Genomic DNA, 12,701 nt, shown 5'->3' on the forward strand with positions numbered 1-12,701 from the left:
TCTGGGGACATCTGTCCATTTGGGGTGAGGGTGGAGGCCAGGCATCCCCACCCCCGGTGAAATTTATATGCATGAAGATTTATATACGTGGGTCCCCGACTAGGGTCTACAAGAAGTACACCCTTGCCCCCCACTCTGCCTCCCCACCCCATTCCTGTCATCCCACCCATTACCCCGGGCCTGGGCTTGACCACACAGCATGTTTGGATGTGGCTCAAGTGACAAAGGAGATAGCGAGGGTCAGAGTTTATTTGAGGGTCGTGTGGGATGGGAGTGGGGCTAGGGCCTCTGGAGATCCCTGGGGCTCTGAGTTATCCACTCTAAGCCTTGGCAGTTTCGTGAGCCCCAGAAGGTGGCCATCAACCCACCTTTTCCTGCCACCAGGGGCCCAGACTGACGACAGCACAGGTGGACATGCACTGAGGACCAACTGTGCACAGGCACCTGGAATGGAGCCCTAGGAGGGGGGAACCACTTATGTCCCCATTTTATAGAGGAGGAAACTGAGACACAGAGCAGCAAAGCCCTCAGCCAGGGGCCCACAGCCAGAAGGCTGGGTCCAGCCCTCCAGGTGCCCCTGTGGCCCTGGGCCACTCTGAGCTCAGCACACACAGATTTCAAATGCTCACAGCCCGGAAGAAGTCGCAGAGTCTGAGACTTGTACTGTCAGCAGCATGGGGGTTACAGAACCCTGGTTCGAATCCTGACTCTGACGCTCAGTACTGGCCATGGGACTCCTGGTGAGTCACTGCCCCTCTCTGGACCTCGGTTTCCTCATCTGTAAAACGGATGGAGACATTTAGAGAACCACTGTTTAAGCCCGACCCTCCCCCTCCTGCCTCTAACATCTGGACAGCTACATTTCCCAGCCTCCTCTGCCCGGAGATGTGGTCATGTGACTCTGTTCTCGCCAGTGAGGTATAAGCAGGAGGGTCCCAAGGCCTCCCAGGAAGATTTCCAGAAAGTTCTGAGCACCCCCTGGCCTCAGCCTTTCCCTCTGAGAGAGGAGGTGAAGCCTGGAGCCCTGGCAGCCATTTTGTGCCATGAAGCCACCTTGAGGACGCAAGCCAGGGATGCTGAGAAATCAAGTCCTACTGCTACTGTGGCTGAGTCTGGACTATCTTTACAGAGTCCTCTTCCTGCTGCCTGACACCAGGTCTCTATCCCTGATCCCTGCGTTCACACCAGCGTGGAGTCCTTCCCTGAGCCCCCTGGCCGGTGGCCTAGCATGCTGCGCATCTCGTGGGTCACCCCTTCCCAGTGCCCCCTGCCAACTGACAGTGTCCGGTGCATGTAGGATAAAGGCAGGCTTGTCTCCCGGCCTCCCCCCATGGCTACAGGTGCTGTAGCAGCGAACGTGGGTCTAAGGGGGCCCCCAGGTTCTGGGAAGGATGAGTAGGGTGTCCGGCGGTGGGTACCCTGCTGGGGTGGAGCCCCGGGGCTGGCCTTGGAGACTCTAGCAGGGTGGACAGGGTCGTCTTCAACGTGCGGTGGGGACAGTTCATGGAGACCGCGGCGGGTGGCCCGGGCAGCTCGGAGCAGAGTGTGGGTCAGCGCCGCCACCAGGACCAGAGCACCCACTCCAAGGATGGAGGCGGCTGCTGCACCTGTCTCGATCTCAAAGAGCAGCAGGGCATAGATGGACAATGCTGGGGAAAGAAATGGCTCTCATTTACTCGGTCAACAAACGTTTGCTCCCCAAGCCCTGGGAGAGCTCTCCCAAACAGAGGGCAGTCACAGAAACCCATACATGATAGGCACACAGCTTAACTATCTAATCCTCTCACACCATCGTCACATGCATTTTACCATAAAACGGTAAATTTTATGTTATGCATACTTGACCACAACTAAAACAACCCAGATCTCAGACATTCCTGAGTCCCGTGATTAACTTTCAGTGAATCACAGCCCCTCTCTGGCCTCAGTTTGCTGGTCTGAACAAGATGGTTGGTGACCTGACCTTGAGGACCGATCTGTACTAGTTTTCTGTTGACTTATGCAGCGTCCAGTTGGCACCATTCTTTTTGATGAGGACTGTCCTGTGCATTGTAGGATATTTAGCAGCTTCTACCCACTAGATGCAGTAGCATTCTCCCCCTTCCCTGTCTTGACAACCAAAAATGTCTCCAGATATTGCCAGATGTCCCCTGGATCAGCAGAATCTGTTCCCACTGAGAACCACGGGTCCAGTCCCTACCCTCACCCTGATCGCTAATGTAGGAGCACGGACCCACCTCTCCGGCATCATTGATGTGCATGGTACTAGGCTTGGCCAATCAGAGCATTGCTTCCCCTGGTTGTAGTGATTGGTGCAGAGCTATCACATGACCCAAGCCCAGCCTATCAGAGCCAGCCCTGGGACTTTAGACTGGGCTATGGGTAGGGAGGAATTTTCTTACTGGAGCAGCGGGAGAATTGGTTGAAGAGAAGCCCAGAGAGAGATGGAAGCTTTCTTGGCACTTTGCTGGCTGTTTTTATGCTTTCTCCAGCTCTGTACTCTTGCTTTTAAGATGCCACACTGCATCATGTTTGACATATTAAAGTGAGGCCAAGGACTTTTTTTTTTTTTTTGCTCTAAACATTTTTGAAAAGGTTTTTTCAATTATTCTTTTGGCTCTGGCTAGCAATGAATGGATGATTGGATGATTGGCTGGATGTGCTTGGGAATTCTTGCTGAGTGAGGTCACCTAACCTCAAAAGGAATCTAAATGGGAGCTGAACAAATTCTTAATTTAACACTTAATGAGGCTGACATAGTTACCTTTTTTTTTCTCTTTGTGAGTTTTCTTGTATACTAGAATGAGGATATCTTATTCTCCAAGTCTCCAACACTTTTTTTGCCAGCCTGGGAAAAGGCTCAAGGTTATAGGCATTATGTTGAAAGCACTTACAGATACAGGCATCTTTCCCAGAGGATAGCAGGTGAAGAGGTGAAACAAGAGGCATTTCCGATTACCTTGTTGAGCACCTAGAACCAGCTGCACCTGAGGCCAAACACCCCCGATCTTTACAGATACATGAGTCACCTCATCCACTCTCTTTTTTAAAAAACTCACAGCTGGCGCATTTTATTAAGTCAAACAGCAAAAGTTATGCAGAGTTCCCTGCACTTTATATACCCATATATACCTTTATATTCCCATAATGAACCCTAGGCTCACATCTCACAAATAAATAATTTAAATATCTCTTCTAAACTTCTATTTTTCTGTTGTAGGAATAATAATAATAAAAAAAGACAATAATAGCAAATCCCTTCTTTTTCATTCAGCGGAATATTTTCTTCTTCCAGGAAAACGGGTTGTTTATAAGGGTCCCCGTGGTCTATGTATGATTCAGCACTGAGTCTGCAGCACCATCAACACATCTTTCAAGATTAGAACAAAATATAAAATGTCAGGAGTCTCTTTAAAGAAACTTGATGATTTGGTTCCTTTACTGGCAAGTGTGGGTGAGAGAATGTTGATCTAAGAAAAGTTATTACAGGTCAGGGAAGGGAAGACTGTGCGCTGTGTTCTTCTGGTACCCACGTTATTAGTTTTTGTTTTGCTTCATGTTTTGGGATTTACACTGCATTTCTGGTTTATAAAGCATTTTTTTTTTTTTAAACCTAAGCCATTCTTGAGCTGGAGGTTCTGATATTTGTAACCAAACAGCTTTTTACTAAGACCAACCTGTGAAACACTATCTCCAGAAAACCACCAAGGACATGAAAACTTTTGTTCAAACCAAATGTAGGAAACTGAAGAATCAAGAATGTTCTGAAGACAATACAACTTATGGAACCCCCACTGGGGTCAGATGCCACGTATGGGCTTTCACAGGGACTAACCCAGAATCCCCTCAGCAATTCTAGAAGGCAGGGATGTATGCATCCCCACTGTACTGATGAGGAAACTGGGACACAGTGGGAATCTGCCCAAGGTCCCAGAGCACGAAAGTGTCAGAGCCGAGAGTCGAACACAGGCAGACTGGCTCTGGAGAGCTGACTTCAGTTATGGGGTCGTTACCCCCGGCCACCCCCGCCCAGGGCTCTACACCCCATATTCTATTCCCCGGCACGCACCTGCTAAGTAGACAGAGACCCCACAGCAGAAAAGGCCAAGGGCCACGTGTCTGAGGAGGCGGCAGTCATAGAGAAACCAGTCAGACCTGGGAGGGAGGGGGGGCAGGAAGAAAACGGGTTCAGGGGGTGAAGCTGGTGGGGGAAGGCCACGGAGGAGAGGGAGGGAGAGTGGCCCAGCTTTGGGGGACCTGAGATCTATGTGAGGACCCATCCATCCATCCATCCATCCATCCATCTACCCCCTCATCCATCCTTCCAGGTAAATGTCCATTACCATTTACCATCTACCCATCCGCATCAATTATTCAACCATACAGCCATCCGTCCATTTAACCAGGACCTATTAATCCATCCAGTCACTTATTTAAACAGCCACCATCCATCCATCCATTCATTTACCATTCACCACCCACGCACCCATCCATCCATCCATCCACTCATCCTTCACCCACCCATCCACCCATCGTCCATCTCCCATTCACCATCCATCAATCCAACCAACTATCCATCTGTCCATTCATCCATCCCTCATTCACCACTCATCCATCCACCATCCTTCCCCCCTCTCCCATGACCCACCCATATACATCAGTCCATTCAAACATCCAACACTCATGAAGCAGCTATTATGCACAGACACTTGCTAGACACCTGACTTCCATTATTTTACAGACCATAAGCTTATTTGGGAAATGAAGAAACCAGGGGTAACTTGTTATCAGAGATGATAGAAAAAGAGATTCCCAAGAGCTGAGACTGATTGAGGACTTGGTTTTGAGCCTGGCACCATGCTGAGTGCTTCTGTTGTGTGCACTCTCCCTTCCCCATTCCTGAAAGCTTAGGAAACGGAGGCTCTGAGAGCTTCCATTATCACTCACCTCCCACCGGTGCAGTGGAAGTGGCCTCCTCCCTGGTCTCCCCACCACCTGCCCTCCTGGCCCCTTTATTCCATGGTGGCTGGAGGGGGTTATTCCAGACTGAAGCCAGATCATTCCCCTCCTTTCTCATAACTCTTTCAGGCAGAGTAAACCCCAAGATCTTCACCACAGCACAAGGAGCCCTACATGGTCCAGTTCCTGATTTCCCTGCCCTTATCTCCCTCATGTCTCCCTCCGGCCACACCAATCACCTCGACCTCCCTCTAACACCCCAAGCTCATTCCTGCCCCAGGGCCTTCTTTGCACATGGTGTTCCCCCTGCCTGGACCACTGTCCTCCAGATCTTCTGCCTTCTTTCCTCCTTCAAGCCTCCACTCAAGCCTCTGCTGATGGTCCCTTCTCAACCCCCACCCTGTCGTCTTCCCTGGCATCGCCCCATTTTCTTCCTTTCCCAGCATTCATCCTCACTTGACATTACCGTCTTGTCTCTATTGTCTACCCCATGAGGGCATGTCTGGGTCCGCCTGGTTTCTGCTGTGTCCTCTACTCCCGGTGCTGGGCTCAGCCCTCTGCAGGCACCCAACACATATTTGTTGACTGACCCACCAGTGCATTTCAATACCCCTTGAGCTATGGAATGGATAGTGCACACTTTAGGTGGGATCGACTCCAGTGGTGGAAGTTCCCATCCGTTCTAATCCGTGGAATCCTGGACCCTGATTCTGGCTCCCTTCCCCCAGCATCCTGGAGGGAAACACTGGGAAGGTTCCTCCCAGCATTCCCTGCCCCGACACCTGCCGCCCCGGTACCCATGTTCCTGAGCCCAGGTGCCTGAGGAAGGAACCCCACCCAGGGCCAGAGCACAGGCTCCGGCTCTACCAGAAGCAAGTTCAAATCTCGTCCACCCGCTTCCAAACCCGGCAGCCTAGAGAGATCAGCCTCCCCTGTGTGAGACACAGTTACAAAAGGAGGTAGCAACACCAGCCGCGCAGGGACCGCGGGCCTTTCCTGGGCTAGTCCACAGAACGAGAGGAGCACGTAAAGCTTAGGGTTCCCTCAATGACAAGCGCTATCAACACGGGACCAGCCGCCCCTGCGTCCTCTGTGACCGCAGTTTCCACCTCTGTAAAATGGAGGGTGCAGCGGTCGGTGCACCTGCTGCAAATTTTCACTAATATAGGATGTAGGGAGGGAGGGATGATAGAGGGAGTGGGGGATGGAGAGAGGGGAGCAAGGGAGGACGGGATGGAAGAAAGGAAGAGGGGAAGCTCTCCCCCAACCTGAGGCCCCCGAGAGGGGCAGCGGCTCGCCTGGGCTCGCCCAGCCCCCAACCGGGCCTCGGGGAGGAGGGGCCTGTCCTACCTGCCGGGGCCGGGCCCCCGCGCCAGCTCGGCGCCCAGGTGGCCGCAGAGCGCGGCGAGCAGAAGGCAGGTGAGGCCCAACACCAGGGCGAGCGCGGCGAGCGCGGCGGCCAGCGGCAGCAGCGCCCCGGCCGCGTCCTCTGGCAGCCCGGGGCCGGCACCCAGCTCGGGGCCGAGCCCGTCGGCGCGCAGTCCCCGCAGCTCCGCGCGGCCCGCCTGCAGCTGGAACAGCAGCTGCGCTCCCAGCGCCGCGAGCACGGCGGCGGGGATGCCCAGCAGGGTCATCGCGGCCAGCACCCGGCCGCCGTACGACCGGGCCATAGCGGGGGTCTGCGGGTCGGGGTAAGGGGGGGGCAGTCGAGGAATAGAAGAGATTTTAACGGGGCAGGGGAGTTGGGCGGGCGTCCAAGGGCTCCCAGGAGTTCCGAAGAGGGCGGGACGGCAAGGGGTGTCCGTAGAGGGATTCGTGTGCGGATCGCGGTGGGGACCGTAGAGGGATTCGTGTGCGGATCGCGGGGGGGGACGAGGAAACTCCGCGAAAACTTGGGACAAAGTATTCTCCTCCCTCCGGGGACCCAGCGGGCGCCCCCTCCCGGCCTCCAGGTCCTGGCCGGGCGGGGCCGGCGCGGGGCGGGGCGAAGAAGGGACAGAGGCCGCCCCAAGAGCCGCAAGGGCTCGGAGGCCGGATCCAGGGAGCCCCACAAGCCCCTAAACTCGTTAAAGCGACCCCCACACCACCCACTGCCCTAAGCACCTGTTTCATTGTTTAAGAAAAAAAAAGGAAACTTGAACGAATTTCTAAATAATTCACTTTGATATTCGGTCTCTTACCTGCGGACTTTGCAACTGGCTGCGATTTCCCTTCCGTTCAACCTTCTTTCCAGGCTTTGCAGAAACGTCGCCTCCTGGACGAGGAGGCCCTTTTAGGGCCCCCGCTTGAGGAGGCACTCCTGTCTTTTGCTATTGGGCTTTGTTCTTCCCATGGCCCGTTTTCTGTTATTATTTATTTATTTTTAATTTTAAAAACTGAGGTGACATTTACATGGCATGAAAGAAACCATTCTGAAGTGAACAATTCAGTGGCATTTAGTACATACACAGTGTTGTGCAAATAGCATCTCTGTCTAGTTCCGGAACATTTTCATCATCCTTAAAGGAGACCCCATTCCCCATTAGCAGTCACTCCCCACTCCCTCTCCCCCAAGCCCTGGCAACCACTGATCTGCTTTCTGTCTCTGGATTTGCCTGTTCTGGACATTTTATATAAATGGAGGCAGACTCTATGTGACTTTCTGTGTCCGTTTCTTTCACTGAGCCTAATGTTTTTGAGGTTCATCCACGTTGTACCGTGTATCAGTTCTTCATTCCTTTTAATGGCTGAATAGCATTCCACAGTATGGATGGAACACATTTTACTTATGCATTTGTCTGTTGAGGGGCATTTGGGGTTTTCCCACCTTTTAGCTGTTGTGAATAGTGTTGCTAGAACACGCACACACAGTTATTTGTTTGAGTTCCTATTTCTTTTGGGTTTATACCTAGGAGTAGAATTGCTGGTAATTATGGTCATAATATATTTAACTTACTGAGGAACCCCACCCCGCTTTCCACAGCAACTGCACCCTTTTACCTTCCCACCGGCAATGCTAGACGGTTCCACTTTCTTCACTTCCCTGCTAACACCTGTTATGTGCTGGGTTTTGATTACAGCCATCCTACTGGGTGTGAAGTGGGATCTCACGGTGCTTTTGATTTGCATCTCCTTAATGGCTGATGATGCTGAGCATCTTTTCGTGTGCTTGCTGGTCGTTTGGGTATCTTCTTTGGAGAAATGCCTCTTCAGGTCCTTTGCTTAGTTTTGAATGGGTTGCCTGTCTTCTTGTTCACCCCCACCCCCACGCCCACCCCGCAGCACTTTGCATCTCCTGAAGCCCCGCTGTTTGGTCCGAGGCCCCCGTGCTGGGGGGTGGCGCTGCTCCCCAACGCCAGGACGTCTGCCTCAGTGTCCCCTGCCGTGTCCCCTTAGTGTCTGGGGCGGCACTCTTCGGGAGGTTGCAGCACAGAATCCCCAGGCGCATCCGCCCCGCAGGGGTCAGAACAGCTCCCCGGCGCCGCCGCCCTCCGCCCCGCCCTCCCCCTCGGGCGGGCTCCCGCTCCCCGAGCCGCGTTTGCCGCGGGCCTCCCGGTCCACGCGGTACTTGCAGCGGCGCAGCGGCTCCGTGAGGCTCCGCGGCGCGGTGTCGTCCAGGTCCTCGGGCTGCAGGAAGCTGCGGTCCAGCAGCTCCGCCGCCTCCTGCCAGTTGGCGAAGCAGGCGGGGCCCAGGCGCCGGATCTCGTCGGTGGCGTCGCGGGTGAGCACGTCCCCGCCCGGCTTGAGCACCACGACAGCCGGCAGGCGCTCCACGGAGAACTGGCGCCCGAGGTCCCTGCGGGGTGGGCGGGCGGGCCGGTCGGAAGCCGGTCCCTGATCCCGAGCTGGGGAGCCACACATCCCCCCTCCCAGGACTTACTGAGCGCCTTCCGTGTGCACTGTGTGTGCTGGGGGCGCCCAGGGACCAGGCCAGGCCGCAGTGGCCTCTGCGCTGTGTTTCCAATACCTCAGACATGCCACCATTTCATATATTATATTATATTATATTATATTTTATATATAATATATATCACATCACAACATGCACTGTGTGGGACATACTTATACTAAAAATGTATACTGGGGCGCCTGGGTGGCTCAGTTGGTTAGGCATCTGTCTGCCTTTGGCTCAGGTCGGGATCCCAGGGTCCCGGGATGAAGCCCCCGCGTGGGACTCTCTGCTCAGCGGGGAGCCTGCTTCTCCCTCTCCCCCTGCCTGCCACTCTGCCTACTTGTGATCCCTCTCTCCCCCTCTCTGTCAAATAAATAAATAAAATCTTTAAAAAAATAAAAAAAACATATACTAAAAAATTATTCATTGTTGACGCGAAATTTGGTTTTAACTGGGCAGCCTGTGTTTTATCTGGGAACCGTCAGCGTGCTCGTGTGTGTGTGTGTGTGTGTGTGTGTGTGTGTGTGTGTGTGTGTAGGGTGGAGAGGAGGGGGGTGAGGAGAAGGGGGTGGGGAATCGCTCAGTCTCTGTCCAGACACCGAACCTAGCCCGAGTGAAGGCTTTGTTGAGAGGACCCTGCCTCAAATGAGGTCAGCAGGTCCGAGTTTGTCTCTGATGCCCTCACAGCTTCATCCCACCCTGGGAAGGGAAATGTTGCCTGTTCGCAGGAAAGATCCCCCTCAGCGGCAGAGAGGGCAGAAGGAGTGAGCAAGTGTCCAAACTCTGATAATGCTGGGTGCAGAATGAAGGTCTCTAGAAACTTTCAACTTGTGGAGCAAAATTAACGAAATCAATAAAGTGTCAGAAAGCCTGCGACTCATTTTCAAATGGCTCCGTGCAAGCTCCCCATGCGTGTAGATAAAGCAAATATGGCAAGTTGTTAACAATTGCTCTGGGTTTCATTGTATGCTTCTTCTAACTTGTGGGATCTTGGACATTTTTCATAATGAAAAGTTCGAGTTTTGAACTTTGCACATGAAAAGAAGGACAGCCGGGGCGCCTGGCTGGCTTAGTCGGAGGAGCGTGTGACTCTTGATCTCAGGGTTGTGAGTTTGAGCCCCATGTTGGGTGTAGAGATTACTTAAAAATAAAATCTAGGGGTGCCTAGGTAGCTCAGTCGGTTAAGCGGCTGCCTTTGGCTCAGGTCATGATCCCAGGGTCCTGGGATCGTGAGCCCCGCGTCGGGCTCCCTGCTCAGCTGGGAACCTGCTTCTCCCACTCCCTCTGCCTCTACCCCTGCTTGTGCTCTCTCTCTGTCAAATAAAGAAATAAACTCTTAAAAAAATAAAGTCTAAAAACTTTAAAAAAATAAATAAAAAGAAGGGATGCCTTACTGCGGAAAAGGGGAAGGTTCTAAGATAGCCACGAGCTGTAGTTTTGTTTATTGGGCAGCTGGGTGCAAAGCTTGAATCTACCCACCTCTCTCTCAGCTCCAAGGCCCCCCTCACAGGCTCCCAGCTACTCTGAGGACCACATCCACTCCCGTTCAGATGGGGTTTGTGGCGCTGCTCCACATGATGCTTACAGACCTCTCCCATCCGGTTATTACTTACAGTTCCCTGAACTGGCTGTTCTTTCTCTGGTGGCCTCCCAGCCTTTATCTCTGCTGTGCCCTCTGCCTGGAAACCCTTCCCTCTCCTCACTCTTTCCTATCCTCCCTGGCCTTGGGGTCTTTCTTTAAAGCCACTTCCATAGAAGCCCCAGTGGCCTAATGGATAAGGCATTGGCCTCCTAAAGCCACTTCCTCAGGGAAGCATCCCCTGACCCCAAACCTCAGCAAGGTCTCCCCATTATATTTCCACATGGCATCCTCCCTTTGTCCTCTGGATCATTACTGCAGTTTCTTATTATATATTTGTTTGAGTCTTTGTGTCACGTCTATCTCCCCAACTAGGTTGTAAACCCCTTGGGAGCTAAATAGAAATGGGCGTATGCACCCCCTGGGTGGCCCCCTCCCCACCCCGCCTGGGTACAGATGGGCACACAGGACATGCTCATCAATTCCAGATGGAACAGAGGCAACAATAAACAAACCTTTCAGCAAAAATAGCTCCTCCTCCAGGAAGCCCTCCCTGACCTCTTCTCCCACCTCACCTTCTCAGGTCATCCTCGAAGGGCAGGAAGAGCCACTTCTTTGGCATGTCCCTAAGGAACATATCCTGCTGCTCCTCCGTGGGATCCTGGGACACGTACACCAGAGCCAGCTGGGCTGCCCGCAGCACATAGAACTCATCTGTGAGCTTCACGAAGAAGTCCCTGAGGATAGGCGCGAAGGCTTGGCACTGCGGGCAGGACCCAGAGCCAAAGAAGAGCAGCACCAGCCGGTTCTCCAGCTTGCGGCTGAGCTCAGCCTCCGTGTCCAGCTCGTCCTGGTCGCTGTTGTTGCGAATCAGGACATGGCCGGAGAACAGGGAGGCCATGGCAGCCCTGGCTGAGAGCTGGGGACACGACCGAGGGACTTTGTGTGGCCCTGGGCCTGCTGGCTGGCTGCTGGTCTGGGATTAGGTATCTTTAGGAGGTCAGCTTAGGACCTCACTAATCTGCCTAAACCGCGGCCTGATTCTGTGCTGCCTCCAAGGGTAGGGGCGGGCTGCCCATGGGCTCCTTCTCTGGAGACAGCTAGAAATCCATTAAGAAAAAGCACAGGATTGCAAAGGAAAGCAGTCATCCTGACATATGGGTGTGAAAATATTTTATTAAGTTGTGATGTAAAATATATGTGCTTCCTCATGAATTGAATGGGTTAAGTAATCGTGATTCACCAGGGCTCTACAAATGATTGTGATTTCTATTGTGATAAATGATATTTTGAGATGCCTGCCTGCAATGGCCAGGATATGATGTGAAATTATCTTTGATTTCCACAGGAGACAAAGTCACAGGGCTGGCCGATACCTGCTTTCACAGGACATGAAAAACATGCTGCATTCCAGTTAGAAGTGTAAAAATTAATAATGGGAAACTTGCTAAAATGGAGATGGGAGGCCAGAAGGGGGAGCTCTCACCATACCACTCCCAGTCAATTACAGGAAGAAGGGTCAATTTCAGACCTTCAATAGAAGAATCCACAGGAAAGAATGATCAGTTCCAACTCCCACCAGGAAAAGAGGGACATTGCATCTCCTACAATAAGTCAACTACCCCTGCAACTCAGCCAATTAACCATCATCACCCTGAACTGCTTTTCTCCAGTGGGCTTTCCTTCAAAACAACCCCTCCCAACTTCCTCCCTTCTTCTCCATAAAATAACGTTCATCTTCTTTGTTGAAATAGCCTACGGTTTTTGCTGTAGTTTGCTTCTCCCGAATCACAATTTTCTACTATTTCCAAACAAAATCCATTTTTGCTAGCAAACTTTATTTTTGAGGTCAATAGAAGTTAATGAAAATAAATCTGTGGGTTTTTTTTTTTCTCCACCCTCCTCAATTCAGTCGGGACAGCCCACCTTAAGATCCCTTGGTAAGGATGAAAATCATGGCCACAGTATTTTGCAACCCCCTCTTATCAAGAGATGGAGACTAGTTCCCCTTTCCTTGGATCTGGACTGGCTTCATGACTTGCTTGAACAAGAGAATGTGGTGCGCATGAGGTGTGAGTTTGGAGGATGAGTCTTTTTTTTTTTTTTTTAAGATTTTTATTTATTTATTTGACAGAGAGATAGAGAGAGAGCACAGATAGTCAGAATGGCAGGCAGAGGGAGAGGGAGAAGCAGGCTCTCCACCGTGCAGTGAGCCCGATGCGGGGCTCGATCCCAGGACCCCAGGATCATGACCTGAGCCGAAGACAGACGCTTAACCGACTGAGCCACTCA

At 52.4% G+C, this 12,701-nt stretch overlaps 2 protein-coding genes across 2 annotated transcripts; both read right to left on the minus strand.

The window, feature by feature from the left end:
* Window positions 1–231: 231 nt before the first annotated feature.
* On the minus strand, window positions 232–6,629 carry TMEM221 (transmembrane protein 221). The gene is made up of 3 exons (XM_081815271.1): window positions 6,310–6,629; window positions 4,070–4,155; window positions 232–1,649 (listed from the first exon to the last, which is right to left on the minus strand). The coding sequence occupies exons 1-3, from the start codon at window positions 6,627–6,629 to the stop codon at window positions 1,180–1,182; spliced, it is 876 nt and encodes a 291-aa protein (XP_081671397.1). The 3' UTR covers window positions 232–1,179.
* Window positions 6,630–8,400: 1,771 nt separating this feature from the next.
* NXNL1 (nucleoredoxin like 1) lies at window positions 8,401–11,310 on the minus strand. Its single transcript, XM_006747252.1, has 2 exons — window positions 10,985–11,310; window positions 8,401–8,734 (listed from the first exon to the last, which is right to left on the minus strand). Exons 1-2 carry the CDS (start codon window positions 11,308–11,310, stop codon window positions 8,401–8,403), a joined length of 660 nt encoding a protein of 219 aa, XP_006747315.1.
* Between the last annotated feature and the right edge of the window lie 1,391 nt (window positions 11,311–12,701).

The sequence above is a fragment of the Leptonychotes weddellii genome, chromosome 1 (assembly GCF_054177405.1).
Source record: "Leptonychotes weddellii isolate Sample4059 chromosome 1, ASM5417740v2, whole genome shotgun sequence".
NCBI classification, from domain to species: domain Eukaryota; kingdom Metazoa; phylum Chordata; class Mammalia; order Carnivora; family Phocidae; genus Leptonychotes; species Leptonychotes weddellii.

Excerpts from the sequence above, each read along its gene's own strand:
- TMEM221 (XM_081815271.1), bottom strand. The coding sequence starts at position 6,629 with ATGGCCCGGTCGTACGGCGGCCGGGTGCTGGCCGCGATGACCCTGCTG. Across the intron at positions 4,156-6,309 it reads CGGGGGCCCGGCCCCGGCAG|GTCTGACTGGTTTCTCTATG; the intron begins GTAGGACAGGCC and ends CCTCCCTCCCAG. Across the intron at positions 1,650-4,069 it reads GGTCTCTGTCTACTTAGCAG|CATTGTCCATCTATGCCCTG; the intron begins GTGCGTGCCGGG and ends TTCTTTCCCCAG.
- NXNL1 (XM_006747252.1), bottom strand. The coding sequence starts at position 11,310 with ATGGCCTCCCTGTTCTCCGGCCATGTCCTGATTCGCAACAACAGCGAC. Across the intron at positions 8,735-10,984 it reads TTCGAGGATGACCTGAGAAG|GGACCTCGGGCGCCAGTTCT; the intron begins GTGAGGTGGGAG and ends CCCACCCCGCAG.